This window comes from Trachypithecus francoisi, unplaced genomic scaffold, assembly GCF_009764315.1.
Source record: "Trachypithecus francoisi isolate TF-2019V2 unplaced genomic scaffold, Tfra_2.0 Lachesis_group13, whole genome shotgun sequence".
In the NCBI taxonomy this organism is placed as follows: Eukaryota; Metazoa; Chordata; class Mammalia; order Primates; family Cercopithecidae; genus Trachypithecus; species Trachypithecus francoisi.
The window spans coordinates 11,447,654-11,468,629 of record NW_022681458.1 but is presented as its reverse complement, the minus strand read 5'-3'; the positions used below and the strand labels follow the sequence as shown (position 1 = coordinate 11,468,629).

The window sequence follows — 20,976 nt, the reverse complement described above, 5'->3', positions numbered from 1 at the left end:
AAATCAGTCAAAAGACACAGATTCAGAAATAACAGATGAGCGCTAGCAGACAAGAAATTTGTTTAAAATGTGAAATAAAATACAAAAAACAATGAACAGAAACATGGAAAATAAAAAACAAGCCCAGTGGAACTATTAGATATGAAAAATACAATATCTGAAATTGTTTTTAGAACTCAATGATTTTAATAGTAGATTAGCAGCTCACACCTGTAATCCTGGCACTCTGGGAGTCCAAGGCAGGCTGATAACCTGAGGTCAGGAGTTTGAGACCAGCCTGGGCAACAGGGCAAAACCCCATCTCTACTAAAAATACAAAAATTAGCTGGGCATGATGGCACATGCCTGTAATCCCAACTACTCAGCAGGCTGAGGCAAGAGAATCTTGAACCAGGGATGCAGAGGTTGCAGTGAGCCAAGATCACACCACTGTACTCCAGCCTGGGTGACAGAGTGAGACTCCGTCTTAAAAAAAAATAAAAATAAAGATAAAAAATAGTAGATTAGACACTGCTGAAAAAAATATTAGTAAAGTTGAAAACAGAGCAATAGAAGCTTGACAAACTGAAACTCAGAAAGAAAAAAGACTTTTAAAAAACTAAGCAGAGACTCGGACCCACTGGACAATTTTAAGCAGTCTAAGATAGATGTACTCAGAATCCCAGAGAAAGGATATGAAGCCAAAAATAATATTTAATAAATTAATAGCTAAACATTTCCAAGTTTGATGAAAACTGTAACCACAGATTCAAGATGTGCAACAAACCCCAAGCAGGATAAACACAAGAAAATCACACATACACACATATCACAGTGCAGAAGTCAAAGCAACTGCATCTTGGATGCTGATCCACCATGTTGGCTTCTGATTAACCACAGTTCCAGGAACATCTCTAAGGATTCCAGTGTATGTACTGTTCCTTGTACAAGAAAAGATACTTACCATAAGTCCTGCTCTTTGATCAAAACAACCTTGATGTTATTGTACTTCGATTGTCCTGCACATCCCTTCTGAACTACCTCTCCTCTGTGGATCATAAGCCCTGGGTCCACAGGGTAATGGTGTGGGTGTGGGGATCCACTACCTTGTTTCCCCACTACCCAAGACACAGACAGGCTTCTCTTCATAAGTCCCTATTAAACATTCATTTCTGATAAACTCAATATGTCAGCCAAGATCTTTCTTTAGCCTCTCAGCTTCCTCAGACTTTGGGGTCAGGTTTGCAGAGGCCTGCAGGAGCTGAGAGACCAAGAAATGGGCCAAGGGAATGAAGCATCTGTGTGGGTAAGCCCAGGTGGCAGCCACTTCTGTGTGGAGTGGTGTGGCTCACCTTTTAGACACTTGTGTGTGGGTACAGGGACACCCCAAAATGCTGGCGTGTTTAGAGTGACTTTTAAGTGAGAGCCATCTGTCGCACTGCAGTAAGGAAGGATGGCGAGCAGCCACTGCTCTAACATGGCCACTTCTGTGGCCATTGAGGACAGGAGCCCATCTAGCAGCAAAAGCAGAGTTAAACGGCTTGCGGGGGAGTTAAAATTAGAAAAGAGTTTCTAAAGAGCTCTATTGTCAAAAGTACATCTTTATTGTTTTAAGGTCTCTATTCTCTCTCTGTAAAACTTCTCAGTCAAATGAATTCTGTTTTCTCCGTTTACATCTGTCTCTCCCTCCTTCCTCTTGCTACCCTCGATGCTACATGAGGAACCTACAAAAAGGAACCTCTGACAGTCTGGGATCCCTTGGAGACAGAAAATACTCCTCTTTGCGAGAGGTACCTCTATTTTTCTTTATGGAACCGCAAGAGTTATAAGCAGACAGATTCTTCTTGGGTCTAAAACACGGCTCTCTTTTGTATTGTGTTACCTGATCTGTTTGGCTTTTGGGAATCCCAGAGTTTACTTTGTACCATGAGAGGACTTGCCCTTGCTGTGTGTAATAACTGGCAGTCACAGGTAAGAGATACAGTCTTAGAGGTGGTTGAAGGCACTTGGCAGAAAATGATTATTTCTACAGGGGGATACTCATTTCTTTGAGAATTTACAGAGGAAAACTGTGGTTTGAGTACCTAAAGGCTACAGAAAAATGCCGTACTGTGGGATAAGACACCCTTTGGGGGATGGGCTGATCGCACAGTGAGCTGATCAGTCTTGAGTTGCCCATCAGCCTCGGGGGAATGTCCTTGCAGTGAGGTGCACTGTGGAAGCATTGCACTATCCAGTCCTATAGTGTTTCCCTCTTTTGGGGGACCCAGGATTCAGTGTAAAATGGGATCCTTGGTTTTGAGGAATCTAAACATTCTGCCTTTTTGCTGTACCTGCTCAAGTGTTCAGCCCTACAAACTGCATGCTTTAAAGGGCTCCACCCTGGGCCTGGTGCAGTGGCTCACGCCTGTAATCCCAGCAATTCGGGAAGTTGAGGCGGGCGGATCACCTGATGTAAAGAGTTCAAGACCAGCCTGGCCAACATAGTAAAACCACATCTCTACTAAAACTACAAAAAATTAGCTGCGTGGTGGCACACCTGTAATCCCAGTTACTTGGGAGGCTGAGACAGGAGAATCAGTTGAACCCGGAAGGCAGAGTTTGCAGTGAGTGGAGATGGTGCCATTGCACTCCAGCCTAGGTGACAGAGCAAGACTCTGTCTCAAAAAAAAAAAAAAAAAAAAAAAACAGGTTCCACCCTAGAGCCAATAATCTAGATAAGAAACAAACTAAGTGAAAAAGAAGACAGTTTTCCTGGCAATCTTGTTTTCAGATAACAATGGCAGTCTAAGTTCCCTGTCTTTGAGATGTAAATTTCCTACCTTGTTTCACCTAAGAGTCATGTCTTTGGAAATGATTAACGGTCTAAAGGGGGGGAAAGAAACTGAAAACTGCAAAAGAAAAATCTTATAAATCTATAAGATCTGCTTCTGTGTGTCTGTCTGTCTATATTTTAAATGTGTCCCGTATATGTGATATATCCCTACCAAAATATATAAAAGAGCTCTAATTAATTGGCTTAAAGTAAGTGCTTCAGACAAATATTTTATCAAGAAGATAGAGACCAACTCAAATGCCTTTTAGTTTTACATGATTTTAGTAATCTTTGGTAAATAAAACCAGTTTCAAGATTTCTTTCAGTAACTTAAGAGTTAAAGAGTTAAAATACTAGTTAATATGGAAAAGTAGCATCATCTAGTTTAGAAGTTATTTAAAGTTTATTTCAAAGTGAAGGGGAAAGAATGACATAGGTAAAATTAAGTGGACAGAAACAGAAAGAACAAAAGGGTGGGGAATGAGAAATTTTCGATTCCACGGTAGTCACGTGGTCACCACCTATGGTGTGGAGCCCAGCTGTGCTGTACTCAGTTGAAAAAGGTAAAAGTTACCAATGGAACTTAGGAATTTAACTCTGGGGAAGGTGGTTCATTGGATGCGTAAGAAAATGCAGACTAATAAGGAAAAAGTGAAATATTAAACCCCTTGGTAATAGTTATCTATAATAGCTAAAATGAAAGTAAAAGAGAGTGATGGTTGGGCCTCGAGGCTGAACCAAGCTCAGATGTGGGTCTGTTTGAGCATAGGTCACTAGCCTCAAAAGGGAAAATTATGTCAGGGCAACAAAAAGTACCTCTGAGACTCTGGTTACAAGAGGGTAGTCAATGTGAGGCAAGGGCAAAACCAAGTAACTACTGAAATCAGAAGGTCCAGTGTGAAGGAATTGCGCCATTTTGTAGGTAGGATTATTAGCTTCCTCAGACTTTGGGGGTGGGTTTGCATAGACCTGCCCACTGTGGAACAAAGAGGCACATCACAATCAACTTGCTAAAACCTAGTCATGAAAACTCCTAAAAACAGCCAGAGTGAGAGTTCTGCTTTTGGAAAGATGGATCAGATATATTTTCCCCATCCCTCCCACCAAGGACAAGTAAAAACCCTAGACATTGTACATAAAATAAACATATGAAAATTCCAAGAAGTTGAGAGAAAGAGACAGACTGGCTAGTAATCTCAGGACCCAAGGAACAACACAATTGTGAGCTCTCTGAGTTTTCGTTTGGCCTCATATATTCCAGATTAGGTGCTGGAGAAGGCAGCAACCGGGAAATGTCAAAAGATGCAAAAAACAAAACTCCCACGAAAGCCTGTTCTCTGTAACCAAAGAACCAATATAGGGACAGCCTAGCAAGACAAAAAATTACAGATAATATCTGTTCCACTCCAGCCAAACACTACAAAAAAACAAAAAACAAAAAACTGGAAGTCCCTTCACCCCTGCCACCAAAGGCCAAGTGGAGAGCATGGACTTCCACCCTCCAAAGCACCTCAATCACCCAACAATAACAGAATGCACAATCTTTTCAAGTACCCACCAAACATATGCCAGTATAAACCATATTCTGGGCTATGAAACAACCTCAACAAATTTAGGAGAGTTGAAATCATAGAGTGTTCTCTCACCATAATTAAATCAAACTAGATATCTCTGATAAAAAGTAACAGGAAAACCTCAAAACACTTGAAAAATAAACAACATGCTTATAATTAATCTATGGATCAAAGAGGAAATCTAAAGGTACATTAAAAATAAAAATAAATTGACTGAAAATGGAAATACAACATAAACTTTGTGGGGTACAGCCAAAGCAGTGCTGAGGGGGAAATTTATAGCACTAAAATGCATGCATTAGCTGTGAGAAAAAGCCTAAATCAATACTCTAAGATCTCACCCAAAGAACCTAAAAAGAAAGAACAAAAGCAAATTAAGCCCAAAGCAAAAAGAAGGAAGAAAATAATAGACATAAGAGAAGAAATCAATGAAATTGAAAACAGAAAAACAATAGAGAAAATGAATACAACAAAAAGCTATTTATTAAAAAGATTAACAAAATTGACAAAACTCTAGCAAGATTGACAAAGGAAAAAAGAGAAAGACACAAATTACCAATATCACAAATAGAGCAGAAATATCACTAAAGACTGCAGATGTCAAAAGGATAATATAGAAATACTATATTACAACTCCACAGGTAAATTTAACAACTTAAAAAAATATACTACTTCCTCAGAAAAAATCGCAACTCATCAAATATAAAATAGATGATTTAAATACTTTTATAACTATTCAGAAAATTGAATATATAACTTTAAAACTCCCCAAAAAGAAATCTCAGGTGCAGATGCTTTCACTGGTAAATTCTATTAACTATTTAAAGAAGAATGAATAGCAATTTGATACAATCGGTTGCAGAAAATCGAATACAAAAGAACACTTCCCAACTTATTTCAAGAAGCTAGTTTTACTTCAATACCAAAACTAGGCAAATACATAATAATTTTTTTTAAAAAAGAAAGAAAATTATTTTGTGTCTATATTCATGGAAAATACTTGTTTCTCACAAAACACAAAATAGTTTTCTTTCTTTTTTAAAACAAATACTTGTTTCTCATGAATATAGACACAAAAAATCTGAAACAAAATATTAGAAAATATTAGAAAATAGAATTCAGCAAAGTACTATAAAAAATGAGTTATACACTATGACCAGGTGGTATACTCCAGGCATGCAAGACTAATTCAATATTTGAAAATCAACCAAGCATATTAACAAGCTAAAGAAAAAAATCACATGATCATATCAACCCATACAGAAAAAGCATTTGACAAAATTCAATACCCATTTATGGTTAAAGTTATCAGCAAACTAGGAATAGAGAGGAGCTTCCTCAATTTGATAAAGAGCATCTAAAACACACTACAGCTGACATTATCATTAATGGTGAAAGACTGAATGCTTTTCCCCTAATGCTGAAAACAAAGATGTCTGCTCTTACTGAGCCTAGTAGTAGAAGTTCTGGCTAGTGAGACAAGACAAAAAATAAAATTTATACCTATCAGAATGGAAGAAATAAAACTGTCACTCTTTTCTGATGGCATAATTATCAGAAAATTCCAAGAAATCTACAAAAAAAAAAAATCTCCTAAAACTAGTAAGTTCAGCAAGGTCACCGGATACAATTTAAACATACAAAAGTAAATTATATTTCTATATACTAGCAATGAACAATTCTATTTACAATCACTAAAAATACACCACACACACACACACACACACGCATGCATATATACATACACACTTGGACACTTTACAGGGAAAAAACGCTGATGAAAGAAATCAAAGAATATCTAAATAAATGGAGAGTCACACTGTGTTCATGAATTGGAAGACTCCAAATAGCAAAGATATTGATTCTTCCCCAAATTGATATACTGGTTTATTGTAATTCCTTAGCAAAATCTTTGTAGGTATAGACAAGATTATTATAAAATTTATATGATAAGGCTAAGGAACTAGAATAGTTATAACAGTTTTGGAAAAAAATAAGGTGATAGGAATTATTCTGCCCAATTTCAATAGTTATTACAAAACTACAGTTGTTATTACAATCAATGAAAAAGAAGAGCCCAAAATAGACCCATATAATATGGCCAACTGATATTTGATGAAAGTTCAAAAGCAATTCAATGAAGAAAAGAAGAAAAGATAGCCTTTTCAGCTAACGATGCTTGAAAAATTACACTTACATAAGCAAATGTAATAAAAGAGCCTCCTCTAGTTGGAAGATCTCAGGAAAGAATGCAAACTGTGAGAAAAAATTCTAACTATATTACAGATGTATGGAACAACCTCACTAAGGGGCCCGAGGAGGAGCTGACCTAAGTGACTTTGGAAGTGGGTGGCATCTGTAAGACTAAATGCAAAATAAGTGGTACATAAACACAATACTCTAGTTCATAAGGTTGTTTCCTACAAGGGTATAAGTTAACAATTCTGATACTGCTATACCTGGATACTGAAACTGAACAATTAAGTAAATAAATGATGGATGATGAAAGGCAGTATTTGGTTGTTGGTGTGAAGAGTTTACAAATAAGCAAGGGGAGAAGGCTAGAACCATTCATGCTGTAATAGACTAGAGTTGGAGACATCACTGTGAATTCATGTTTAGCTTAATATAGACAAAGATGACTACATCATGCAATATTTATGGATAAGTACATGTCCATGGGTTAGTATACACATGTACCTCCTCGCTTTGTCAGCTGAGAGGACCTAAGAGCAGTGACACCCCAACAGAAACAAGCACAGCTTAGTACCCAAATCTTAGTTTTAATACTATTCTCCAATTATAAAACCAGAGATCCTTAGAGAAATGAATGACTCCAGAACTGGAGCAGGAAATACACAAGATGAGGCTGAAGCATCTTTCAGTGCCAGAAGGTATATATGTTTTAAAAAGCAAAACAAAAATGTAGCCACAAAACAAAAAATTAACCACATTAATGGGGATGTGTCAAAGAGGTATAGGAGCCAACTGAAAGAACTCCCAATGGCCAAAGCTGGAACATTTTGAACAACAAAATAAATTTTAAAAGTATTGGATTACAACCTAAAGTATAAAATAAATATCCTGAACCCATAAATAAATGATTAAATAAATACACAAAAGGAGGAGAATAAACAAATCTTTCATCCAGAAGAATTGCAAATAATTCATGTAGCTACTTTACCCTCAAAGAGCGAGAGCATAACTCCTCTCTTGATAAATGTGGACTACACAACACTTTCTTTGGAAGGAAGTCACTTCCTCCCAAATAGTTAAGTATGGAAAGGGGGAGAAAGAGTAACATTATAGTAGAGAAACTTGACAAACGCTACCGCAGCTAAGTGATCAACATCAACATCAATGATCACAAATCTCACTGACAGTAATGTAGCCTTGATGTGAAGTGATAGGATTAGAAAATGGACAAAAGACAGAAAGAAACATTTCTTCAGAGGCTATGCAGATATCAAATAAGCACATGAAAAGATGCTCAACATCATTTATCATTAGGGAAATTCAAACTGAAACCCGAATGAGCTATCATTTTACCCCTATCAGAATGGCCCAAATGAAAAATAGTGACAATACCAAATGCTGGCAACGATGTAGAGAAACTGAATCATTCAGACATTGTTGGTGGGAATATAAAATGCATAAGCCACTCTGGAAATACTTTGGCTATTTTTGTAAAACTAAGCATGCAACTACCATATGACCCAGCAATTGAATTTCTGGGCAATTGTCCCAGAAAAATGAATATTTATGTTCACACATAAACCTATATATGACAGTTTACACCACCTTTTTTATAATAGCTCAAAACTGAAAACAATCCAGATTCCTTTCAACAGGGGACTGGTTAAACAAACTCTGGGACATCCATACTTTGGAATACTGCTCAGCAATAAAAAGGGAGAACTATTGACCCAAAATAACCTAGATGCATCTCCAAAGAATCATGCAGAGTGGAAAAAAAATGAATCTCAAAAGGTTACACACTATATGATTACATTTATGCAATATTGTTGAAATTACAAAATTACAAGAATGCAAAATACACTAGTGGTTTCCAGGAATTAAAGATAGTTGTGGTGCAAGGGAAAAGGGTATTGCTATAAAAGGGAAAATGAGGAGTCCCTGTGGTGATGAAAATGCTCTGTATCTTGACTACATCTACGTCAGTGTCCTTTCATAACTAGTATCCTGGTTATGAAATTGTACTGCAGTTTTACAATACGTTATCATTGGAGGAAACCGGGTGAAGGTTACACTGGATCTCTCTCTATTACTACTCGCAACTGCAATAATCTCAAAACTAAAATTTTGAAAAACAAGCCAGAGAAAAATAGACCCGTATATAATCAATTGTTTTCTAACAAATGTGGCAATGAAATCCAATGAAATCGAATGGGGAAAAGATTGCATTATCAATAAAATGCTGGACTAACTGGATATTTACATGGGAAAAATATTTTCCATCCTTAAGTCACACCATACACAAAAATTAACTTAAGACACACTCTATACCTAAACTTAAAAACAGACCTATTTTTAAAACATTTTAGAAGAAAACATTGGATAAAATTTCACCATATTGAAGTAGACAAAGATTTTTTACAATACCAGAAAAGCACAAACCATAAAAGAAAAAAAATGATAAATTAGACCAATTACCAAAATTGAAAACTTTACTCCCCAAAAGATACCATTAAAAAAATACATGGATGAGCAAAATGTATACCTGACAAAGCACTTGTATCCAGCATATATAAAGAACTCTTTGAAATCAAAAGTATGACAAATAACCAAAATTTTTTAAATGGGCAAATTATTTGAAAAGATAATTCACAAGTAAAGACATATGAAGAGCAAACAACCACATGAAAGATGCTGAGCATCAAAGAAATTGAAATGAAAATGTAGATGAAATTAAAGCACTGATGGTATTTTACCATAAAAATGACCTAGAAATTGTAATATTCTATTGTGAAATAGAATATTCACAAATATTTAACTCAAAAAATAGTTGAGTTAAAAAACAGAGAGAAAGATATAGTAACATCATTCCACCTTTAATAATGCACAAGAATTTCCTGCTTTGGTGAGAAAGGAATGGGTCACTTGTGTCCCAGCTGTTCAAATGACAATGTCAATGGGCTTGGAAGAATCTTTGGCTTCCCTGTTGAAGTACAGTAACCTCATGTCCAGTCTATGGTTTCAGGTAAAAAATAAAGCAGGTCCTGGAGATTAATGTTGCATCAGGGGATCTTTCCTTCCATCCACTGGTCCTCAGCCAGATAATTCCAAGGGGGCAGAATTGCAAAGCTTCGAAGACAAGAGTGGTCCCAAAGTAAGACAGTAACTGAAGGGTGGACAGGACCTAGGCCAGGACAGTGGGCCTTATGGAGAGAGCTGTGTAGAAGGAATGAAATGCTTGAAGAGCAGGGAGGCTCTCTGTTCAGATGACTGGAGGAAGCGTATTTTCAACCAGAAACCTAAGTTCAGCAAGAGAGGACAGAGTCCCCCACATACCACACCCTAGACTTTATCTGATGGCCTAAGAAAGCCAGTTTAATATGGTAAATATGACATTGGATTATCTAATTATATAGCAATGATTTGCCCAATTCACTCCACTCAGTCAGGCAGAGAGTTTTTGAACACTCAGTAGCTGGCCAAGTGTAACTTCTGCTAAACCTCAGATACAATGAAAGAGTATTTGATTCTAAGGTAGCTCAACCTCAAGAGCAGACGCACCATACTCCTTGTATGGAAGCAGTTAATATTTTATCAGCCACTCCTGGAACCTAGTTCTCAGGATACAATAGGTTCTCTTTAAGGAAAAAAGTGGTTTTATGATCAAATAGATTTGAAAGATAAAAGCAAATGTGATTCTTTACTGTTTAAGACCTCTGAGAACCTTGAGCACACAGACATCCTTTATGAATCTGCACGTGGGATGTATCATGTCCCACATTTACTTGGTCACAGAACACTTTTTTCCATGGAGCATCTCCTGGGACCAGTTTTCTGTTAAATACATTAACAGTACAACCCCTGAATGACTTTAGGAACTATTCTATGGTCCTCTGTAGGCTGAAAAACTACCAGGACTGAATAGAATAGACCACTTGTTTTCAAAAACCAGTTAGAGTGATGTTTAAACCTACTTCAGTGAGACCCACTGCGCCCTGAGATCAGGGTGGTTCTCATGAAAAAATGCCCAGGGGTAGGATTGCTGGTGGGGTATATATGGGTATGGTGGGGGTAGGGTAAAGGGATAAGCAGAGGGGGCTGAAAGGCAAGAGATGGAGGAAAGGGACCTTACTGAGAAGAACCTGATATGGTATGTTCAGGTATGCAGCAGGCAGAGGGGCCTAGGACAAAGCTGGAAAGGCTGGATGGGGCCAGATCCCTCAGGTCTTAAAGATTATGTTAAGGACTTTGATCTTTTTCTTAAGGACAATACAATGCCAATAGGTGATTTTAGGTAAAGAGTGATAAGATTAGATGATCATGCATAAGGTGTCTACAGTATGAAAAATGGATTAGGAGTCAGGGGGAATAGGTGTGAGGAGACCAGATAGGAGGGCTTGTACTGACCCAGGTTGGAGGTGAAGGCAGCATGGTGCTGACTCTGCAAAGAAGTGAAAAGATCTAAGAACTTTTTAGGAGTCCTTGGTAGTTGGATGGAGGTAAGAGGGAAAAGGAGGAAGGTATATTAGTCTGTCCTCACACTGCTATAAAGATACTACCCAAGACTGGATAATTTAGAAAGGAAAGAGATTTAATTGACTCACAGTTCTGCGTGGCTGGGGAGGCCTCAGAAAACTTACAATCATGGCAGAAGTCACCTGTTCACATGGCGGCATGAGAGAGAATGTGAGCCAGCAGGGGAAATGCCAGCGACTTATAAAACCATCAGATCTCATGAGAACTCACTCACTATCATGAGAATAGCATGAAGGAAACTGTCCCCACGATCCAATTACCTCCACCTGGTCTCTCCCTTGACATGTGGGGATTATGGGGATTATAATTCAAGATGAGATTTGGGTGAGAACACAAAGCCTAACCATATCAGAGGATATCAAAATGGTTACCCAGCTTCTGGCCAGAACAACTGGGAGTGATGGTAATGCCATTTGATGAGCTACAGATATTTAAAGATGGAAAGGAGAAGAAGATCTGAGTTTGGGGTGTCTTTGAGATATTCAAGAGTATATGTGGAGTAGATAGTTGGAGTTTCGCTAAATATTCTGGAGAGAACATGACATTTTCTCATAAAATACTGAAGTAAATTTCGAAAACATTAGAGACTTAAATGCATAAAATTAATTCATACATGATTAGCATAATGGAGGAGAATATTTCTAAAATATTGATATATAGAATATTTCTAGCACGAAACAAGAAAAGAAACCAAGACCTCAATATGTAATTAAGTAAAACTAAAATATAACAAGTGGAAAACACAATGCTTTGTCCACATTTAAAAGGCAAATGACGGTGGAAAAATATGTGTAACCTATGGCAAATAAAATGTTATATACTTAAAATAAAGGGCTATTTCAAATCAAGAAGAGTAAAGATTAGCAGGAATGGTCTTGTAAAAAATCAGACAAAGGATATGAATAGAGAGTTCATAAAGGAAGAAACACAACCAGAAACATAGTGTTCAACCTTACTATAAGTCTAAGATCTACAAATTTAAGCAACACTAAAGTGGTGTTTTTGACCATTAGAATGACAATTCTCATATTTGTGTCAAGACAAGGAAATAAATGCCCCTGTGCACTTTTGAAGTAAATATCAGTTCAATGTTTGTTTTTTGTCTCCTCTTAGCGAGTAATATCGAAATATGTGTGTATTCTCCCGGACTCTGGGGTTCTATTTCTGCAAAATTATACTAAAAATAAGATAAGTACACAAAGTTGTATGTACAAGAAGATTCCTTGTAATATTGTTTATAATGGGGAAAAGTTCTCAACTGCCCAAAAGTTGAATTGTGGATGGAACTTTTAAAATATCATAATATCATATAATGGACTACAGGGCAGCCAGTAAAAATAAAACAGAAGCTATTCCTTGATGTAAAAACACATTTATGATATACGTATATTTTAAGTGAAAAGTAAATTATAAAATAGTGTGAACAGTATGACTCCTTTTATATTCAAATATATATGCATATACACTATATGCTATATACTACACACACATAGACCTTCAGGAAAGTCTCTGGATATCAGAATGTATCAAAATCTTAATAACAGTGATCTCTTAGCAGAGCAGTTTTTAGTGGTGGGATTTTTTTTTTCCATAGTCGTATATTTTCTAATTTTTCTTCTATGCTTTTTATTACTCATGGGATAAGAATATCTGGAAAAAAACCCAAGATGGTTCCCTAATATTATTTTTGCCTCCACTGGTAAGTATAAATGTCTGCGTGTGTTTATAAGCAAAACAAAGCCATCTGTGAATCATTTTTGGAGTGAGCCCACTTCTCAGTCCCAAGAAAAGCCAAAAGGAAAACACAGGCTGTGACACTGATAAATAGAAGGAAAATCAGAAGTTGCTTTTCCTACACTTTGGCTTTTGTCACCTTCGCCAGGAGCACAAATGAGGCTCCCCTTGGATGGCTGAGGGACCCAGGCTCTGTGAAATTCTCCAGGGCTTGGGAGGTGGCCACAGTGGCTTAGCAGGGGAGAAGTAAACACAGCAAGATGCTCTCCAGCCAATGATAACATATATTTTTCTTTGGCTTCAGAGCCCACCTTCTTCTGTGGGTACTTGATATGTCATCCTCTTCCAATTTGCAATCCAGAGTGACCCTTAGGCTTTTGTTGGTTGAGCAAAACTCTAAAAACATAGACTTTGTCTTACTCTCTACATTTCAAGATCCCTGGGTTCTGTTGGAAAAGCAGGAGATGGAACATTTTCTCTCCAGTAGTTTAGTTTCTTTTATCTGTACTTTCTCTGCCTACATGTCCCAAAACCTGGGGAATAGAAAGTTAAAAGCCTGAAAGATAAATTAATCAATAACAAATGTTTTCTAAGTCTCCAAAAGAATCTGATGAACATTTGAGAGACTACCCTCAGCACATACACGTACAAACGACATCTCACATCTGTTTTTGGAGATTCACAAAGTCCTTGAAGCTCATGAGGGGGTGACTTTGAAGAAGGACCCCAAGTTAGGCTGGAACCCCCAGTCTAGAAGTGGCACCTCCTGCTCGGTGTTCAGTGGCCACCAATGTTTCTGGAGAAGCCAGTCCTGCCCCGCCAATCTCGCCTCCCATCCCACTTTCCCCTGACACTTTCATATCTTGCAATGAAAATAAATATGGCAGCTGAAAGCAGCATCTACCGAAGACACACCCCTTCCTTCTTTCCATCTTCTGACTTTCATTAACCCATCACTTTTTTCGAGTGTTCATGTAATGGCTCATTTCTCATGTTTCATAGTCCTAGCCTGGGAAATGTACAGTAATGACAGTCTTTGTAAGTCTAGACGCCAAACGACCATCTCAGAAAAGCCTCATTTAATGAGGCTCACACAATGGGTTGTTTTAAAATAGATCTTCATCCGGGCCATGCCTCCTTAGATTTTGTAATGGTGTTTATATTTTGCAATATTTTATTCATGATGGGATTTGGGTTTTTTGAACATCTGCAATCTTGGGCACGTCGTGGTAAATTTGAAAACTCAGTCCATAGAATCACTTGCCTGTAAACCCAGGTGCACAGATGCACGTGCCATTCAGGCCATCACTGTCACAGGTGGCTCCGTTCAGACAGCTGACGTTAGCGCAGGGATCCTTGTACAATTCACAGTGTATTCCTGCAGAGAAACAAGCAAAACAGGATGACTCATCCAGGACTCTCTAGCTCCCATGGTCTCTAAAAGCAAAGTCAGAACACTCTGGAACAATGCAAGGGAGATTCCCAGCATGGGTGTGTGTGGGGGAGTGTATACACATGTGCCCACTCATGACTTTAGATTGTTGTAAAAACATGCCTTATGAGAAAGTAACACGTTCAATCACTGTCCATAAGTCCCACCATAGTCTTTTAGCTGTACTTTCTCTGCCTACGTGTCCCAAAGCCTGGGGAACAGAAAGTTAAAAGCCTGAAAGATAAATTAATCAATAGCAAATGGTTTATAAGTCTCCAAAAGAAACAGAAAATATCTAGATGACCTTGATAAAATATAATATTAGCAACCTGAAAGTGAAGATGTGGAATCAGATATTAAAGTGAGTCCCACTTCTACTTTGAAGAACTGCAGAGGAGAGGGGAAGCTGCATAATACTTAGACTTCATTCTCAAAGACATCACTGCATGCTTTATGTCTAATTTATTCCTCACAACAACACTATGAGACAATTATCCCCATTCCCCTATTTTACAGATGAGGAAACTGAGGAAAGAGTGCAAGATCACAAGCCTGGTATGAAAGGAGCTGAGATTTGAACCTGCCCGTAATCCCATCCCAGAGTCTGTGTTTGCTAAGTAGGCTGTTGACAGCGACCCTGAATTAACTGCAGAAATAAAACTCCATGGAGCTCAGCACTCCTTTAACAAAGAAGAGGCATTAAAAAAAAAAAAAAATCTGTAAAGTAAAACAGAAAGTTTCTCATTTACATTTTTTTTCAAAAAAAGACTGTGTGTGCATGTATGTATGCAAATGCCTTAAGTGGGACTGGATTACTTCTAGGAGACTTGATTACTTTGATTTTCACATCTGTGTATTTCTACATTATTGGCACCTTTTTAACAAATATCTATTCTTTTATAATTTTATTAAAAACTTTAAAAATCTAATGCTATTTGAAAGGTGGGATATCTGCTGGTATTACACTGGATGCCAAGATGGATGACTAGATTAGTGTGTGTGTGTCTCTCTCTCCTCCTCCCTCTCTCCCTTCCCCTATCCCCCACCCCTTGGAGAAAAAGATAAATTACATTCTATCTTGCCTAAGAATGTACATAATGATATGCTCACACTTCCCAACAGCCTCAAGAAAAATATGCGTAAAGCAAATAGTAACTGAATGGTATTTACTTAATTTTCTCTGCACTTCATTACTTAGCTCATGTTGTGCAAGGGACTGCCACACCCAGTGACTCATCCTTCAGGCACTGAAATCATCCTTGCTGGGCTTTTCCCTTATTTCTTTCTCAGTGCCTTAAGAAGTAGGGCTCAGGAAGGAGGAAAGGAAGTAAGAGAAAATAGAAATGGAACTTCCTGTCTATATTCACACTAATGACTTATTTGACTTATTTGAGCCAGGTAAAGCTCAAATTTTAGAATAAATGACCTGTAATTCTTTTTCATCCTTGGCTCCTTCTAGCTAAGCCATCGACAGTGTTCTGCCTGGTATTTTTCTGAAGCATCTTTCAGATCTTTGCCTTTCTTTCCTTTCTGAGACCATCCCTGAGATCCCACTGCCTCATGCCTCGTGCCTGCTGCCTCCTGCAGCCTTGTCTTAGTCTCCTCTGTCTCCAGGGACTTGAACAAGCCTCCTCAACGTTCTTCATCCCTAACCCAGGTTGCATGGTAACATAAAATATCAAAATAGTGTTGAGACTAGCATAAATCTAGTCATTCTTCCTCATTTGGGTGTGTATGGCCTCTTCTCCCAGGAGTCTCTATTTTTACTTTCCTATTGATTCACAAGTAGACTGGGCTCAATTGAAAGAATAAAAAGCAGAAGAGCCTTTTCTGCTTCAAAATGTTTATCGCAACACAAAGACTCACATATTTACAAGTTCCCATTGGGCTGATCAATGGGAGCCAAGTGACAAAACAGTCTTTTGGTTGTAGTGGGACATATAGCCACCACCAACGTTCAGAGGTCCCGGAGTCTAGAAAACATTTCCATTAGACCTGAAGTCAAAGAAATCAAATGATTGTCACTGGGTTTCTAGTACTACATTAACATCACTAACATATCGGCACACAAACTACCACATTTTAAAAACAAGACTGAAAAGCAAATTCTAGGCCAAATATTTAAGTGTCTTACCTTTTATCTAAAGTCTTCAACAAAATAGACTTGATAATAAGCAATTTCAATCTTCTGGGTGTTTGGGGTTTTTGTTTGGATGGCTGGCTCTCTTTTGGAGGGTGGGGAGGCAATACTTTTTTCTCTTGTTAATTTTATTTTTCAAATGGTAAGACATTTGGTCCCTTAAGCGTCTATTGAGAGTTTCCTGGCAGCAAGACTGGACAAAAGCTAATCTTCACAGAAACCTGATCATGGAGGAGCAAGACGGTGTTAAAAGTCCCTGGAGAGCACTTTGGTGACTCACATTTCTCTATCGTAAACCTTGTTAATCCCTATATAAAATATATTTGTCATATTGCTCAGCTTGTCATTCGAGCTGAACAACTCTGAGCTAAAAACTTTAAACACAGAGCACTGACAATCATGGACACTACTGACGTGCCAAGGTGTCTCCACTCAAACCCTTCTCCTCTGGAGGTCCCTAGGCCCCCTCTTCCTGCCCTCCTCACCACTCCCATTCCTAGAAAACATGGAGTCTTGAGCATCCTGTTTCCTCTGAGGAGTCACCTTCTTTCACACCCTTCCCCCAACGTGATCTCCGCATATTTAACTAATCTCTCAATTCCCAATCCAAATGCCCTCTCTCTGCAAAGCTGAACCTTGATTTTCTCAACACAGACCACATTCTTCCACCATTGTGCCTTGAGAGCATGCCGGGACTGTCACGATCACGGAGGTCACTGTGCCAAATCATAACTTATCTGCTCTCCTGACTGATTCTCCCACAAATCTCTCAAGTCCTGGAGAGCAGAGGCCGTATCACAATGCGTGGAAGAAATTATGGACCTAGCACCGGAATCCTATCCTTTCAAGAGGGGCAATGGCCAGTGTACTTTGGCTGACACACAGGTGAGGCTGCCAGAGGAGAGATTCCAAACTCCAAATCTGCCTCAAAAACACCCTATTTTGTCAGAGAAAACCAGGTCCACACTTCAAACTAAGTCTGTGGAATGACACATGCATCACCCATTGGCAGAGGACGCAGCACGCACTATTACAAAACTGATGTTTAGTCTCAAGCAAAAATAAACTGTAATTCAGTCAAAACTAATAAAAATTCATACTTTTCATATTAAGGGATGGAGAAGAAATGTTTCTAAAAAGACTTTGATTCCAACAGGGTTCTTACAGAAGTTAATTTTAGAACTGAAATAAGCTAGAATCAAAAAGCACTACACCAATTATAAGTCTTTGTTATCGTAACAAATTTAGTTACAATTAATATTTGAAAAATGAAAATCATTATATCTCCAGGAAACTAAGCCAGTAAAGAAGTGTTATTACACTTATTATTTACTTTAAGACATCGTCTCGTTTCATCCAAACTTAGTTCCTCTATGAAAACTTTTTCCAGTATTTCAATCTTTACAGATCTCAACATTTTCTAAACCATCTCAGAAATTACAATTGACATCTCAACCTTAGCCTTATTATTCCTGTGTGTCACTCAGTCTGCTCATCTGGTTAAATAATAGCCCAAAGAAGGAAGAAACTCTGACTTATCCTTTTTATATTTATCACAGTACTTGAAAGGGCTAGGTGCACAAAACAACCAGAAATTCTTGTTCCCATGGCTAAGTAGAATCTAGCAAAGGAAATAACTTTATCCAACAAAGAAGGCGTTCTCATCCTTTCCATTGAAATTTCTGTAGCCTTTAAAAATAAATAAGTAGGTACAGGCCGGGCACAGTAGCTCACGCCAGTAATCCCGGCACTTTGGGAGGCCAACGCGGGCAGATCACTTGAGATCAGGAGTTCAAGACCAGCCTGGCCAACATGGTGGAACCCCATCTCTACTAAAAATGCAAAAAGTAGCCAGGCATGGTGGCACACACCTGTAATGCCAGCTACTCAGGAGGCTGAGACAGGAGAGTTGCTTGAACCCGGGAGACAGAGGTTGCAGTGAGGCAAGACAGTGCCACTGCACTGCAGCCTGGGTGACAGAGCAAGACAACATTGCCAAAAAAAAAAAAAAGTAGGTACAATGTACAATGTAATTAAATCTATAATCCAGTGATCTCATTTCTAAGACTCTATCCCTTGAAAGAAATCCAGAAAGTATGAAAATATAAAGATGTTAATTCCAGAAATATTTGTAATAGCCCCACATCAGATGCAACAACAAGGCAATGGATAAGTATTCCCTCATGGGAACATTACAAAGCCACTTAAAATAAAACTAGTAAGACTTCCTAGCAATATGTAAATCAAGCCTAATACCCTATTATGAGTGAGCAGAACAATATAAAATTGTAGGTATACTCAATTATTTAACAGTAAAAACATGGATACTAAAAACAGAATGGAAGCAACACAGATTATTATGGCTCATGTTATGTGGTAAAAACATGAGTAATTATGAATTTTCTCTTTTCTTCTAAACATTTGTTATTGTTATTTTCACAATGAAATATCAAAGCTTTTTTCTAAATGTTATCACCAAAAATTTCAAATACATATATTGTTGATCATTTCATTGGATCCTCCAGAAATAAAAATCAATCACTATGGGGCTGTTCCTTGACCTTTTGACAATATGAGGTATGAACACTAAACAAAGTCGTAGAAGTTGCATCATAAACCAGCCTTGAACTACTTTTGAAGGACGCAGCAGTGTTTCGGATTGTCTGAAGATGGGTTACACAGAAGCCCTCCATGAATTTTGCTTTCTAACAATCCCGTGATCTACAGTGGAGACTTACATTCCATGAAAATGTTTAAGTTGGTTTCCTTTACTTAATTCATGTGTTAAACAGTAGTTCTAACTCAAGTAAAGGTAGCCATCAAGCATTTGTTCTGTGCAAGCCACCACAGTAAGAGCTGTAGAGAATTTAAAATGAAAAAGAAGCTATGTAGTCACTGTCATTCCAGAGCTTATCATGTAGTGTGGGGAAGAAGAAAGTCTGAAACCAAAAAGAATTTAATACAAGGCTAAACATAATTGTCATGGAAAATATTAAAAAAATACTGAGAGACAGTGGATACAGTCATAGGAGTGGATGAAAGCAAAGAGGAGGGAGAGAGAAAGGGGCCTGGAGGCCCACATCATTCACAGTGTCTGGGAAACCAAGACTTAGTGAAGGCAGAGAGGAGAACCTGGTCAGGAATGAAGTTGCAGAAGACACAGCAAGGTGACATGCAGCAGGGACCTCAGGGCCCAGTGGGGCAAAGGGACAGGAACACTGGCTGAGTCAGAAGTGGAAGGGGAGGCTTCATAGATTTCACCAAATGACTTCAATTACTTCATCATGAATTTTCCTGAAACCTCTTCTACTGGAATGATATGGACAAGGGCCAAGAGCCATGGTTGAAAAAGCAAAAGGGAAGAAAGGGACTTTAAGCAGAAGGGGACATAAAGAAGTCAAAGAAGAGGTTTGTTTTTTTTTTTTTTTTTTTGAGACGGAGTCTCGCTCTGTCGCCCAGGCTGGAGTACAGTGGCCGGATCTCAGCTCACTGCAAGCTCCGCCTCCCGGGCTTACGCCATTCTCTGCCTCAGCCTCCCAAGTAGCTGGGACTACAGGCGCCTGCCACCTCGCCCGGCTAGTTTTTTTTGTATTTTTTAGTAGAGACGGGGTTTCACCGTGTTAGCCAGGATGGTCTCGATCTCCTGACCTCGTGATCCGCCCGTCTCGGCCTCCCAAAGTGCTGGGATTACAGGCTTGAGCCACCGCGCCCGGCCAGAAGAGGTTTTTAAAATTATTATTTATATGGAATTTACTTAGAAGTGCAAGAACATTTTTTTTTTCTTTAGCAGCCCAGTTTTTCTAGAAGCACTTACTTAAAAAGAATTATCTTCTCATTCCTAACAATTCCTCTTTAAGAGTCATACATTATTATTATAGACAATGGTTTTACTTAGAAGTGCAAGAACATTTTTTTTTCTTTAGCAGTCCAGTTTTTCTAGAAGCACTTACTTAAAAAGAATTATCTTCTCATTCCTAACAATTCCTCTTTAAGAGTCATACATTATTATTATAGACAATGGTTTCTGGGCCATTCTTCAGTTTTGGTTGTCTGTCCATTCTTGCAGGGGTAATATATGAATGTAACAATAATTGTAGCATTATAACGGTTTCTTTTGTTTTGTTTTTTTTTTGGTTCTTTTTTTTGAGACAGAGTCTCGCTCTGTCGCCCAGGCTAGAGGGCAGTGGCACCATCTCAGTTCACTGCAAGCTCCGCCTCCCAGGTTCATGCCATTCTCCTGCCTCAGCCTCCTGAATAGCTGGGACTACAGGCGCCCACCACCACGCCCGGCTAATCTGTTTTGTTTTTTTTTAGTAGAGACGGGGTTTCACCATGTTAGCTAACCCAGGATGGTCTCAATCTCCTGACCTCATGATCTGCCTGCCTCAGCCTCCCAAAGTGCTGGGATTGCAGGTGTGAGCCACCACACCAGGCCTATAATGGGTTTTTTAACATCTGGCAGAAGTTCCCCTCATTGCTTTTCTTTTTCTTTTTCTTTTTTTTTTTTCTTTGACGGAGTCTTGCTCTGTTGCCCAGGCTGGAGTGCAATGGCACGATCTCAGCTCACTGC

The 20,976-nt window shown here is 38.5% G+C and overlaps 1 protein-coding gene across 1 annotated transcript in view; it reads right to left on the bottom strand.

Moving 5' to 3' along the window:
• Positions 1-20,976, bottom strand: part of DNER (delta/notch like EGF repeat containing) — a 379,388-nt gene that overhangs the window by 36,043 nt on the left and 322,369 nt on the right. Inside the window, exon 10 of the mRNA XM_033229959.1 lies at positions 14,099-14,212. Coding sequence (XP_033085850.1) covers positions 14,099-14,212 — 114 coding nt within the window. The remainder of the gene's footprint in view (positions 1-14,098; positions 14,213-20,976) is intronic.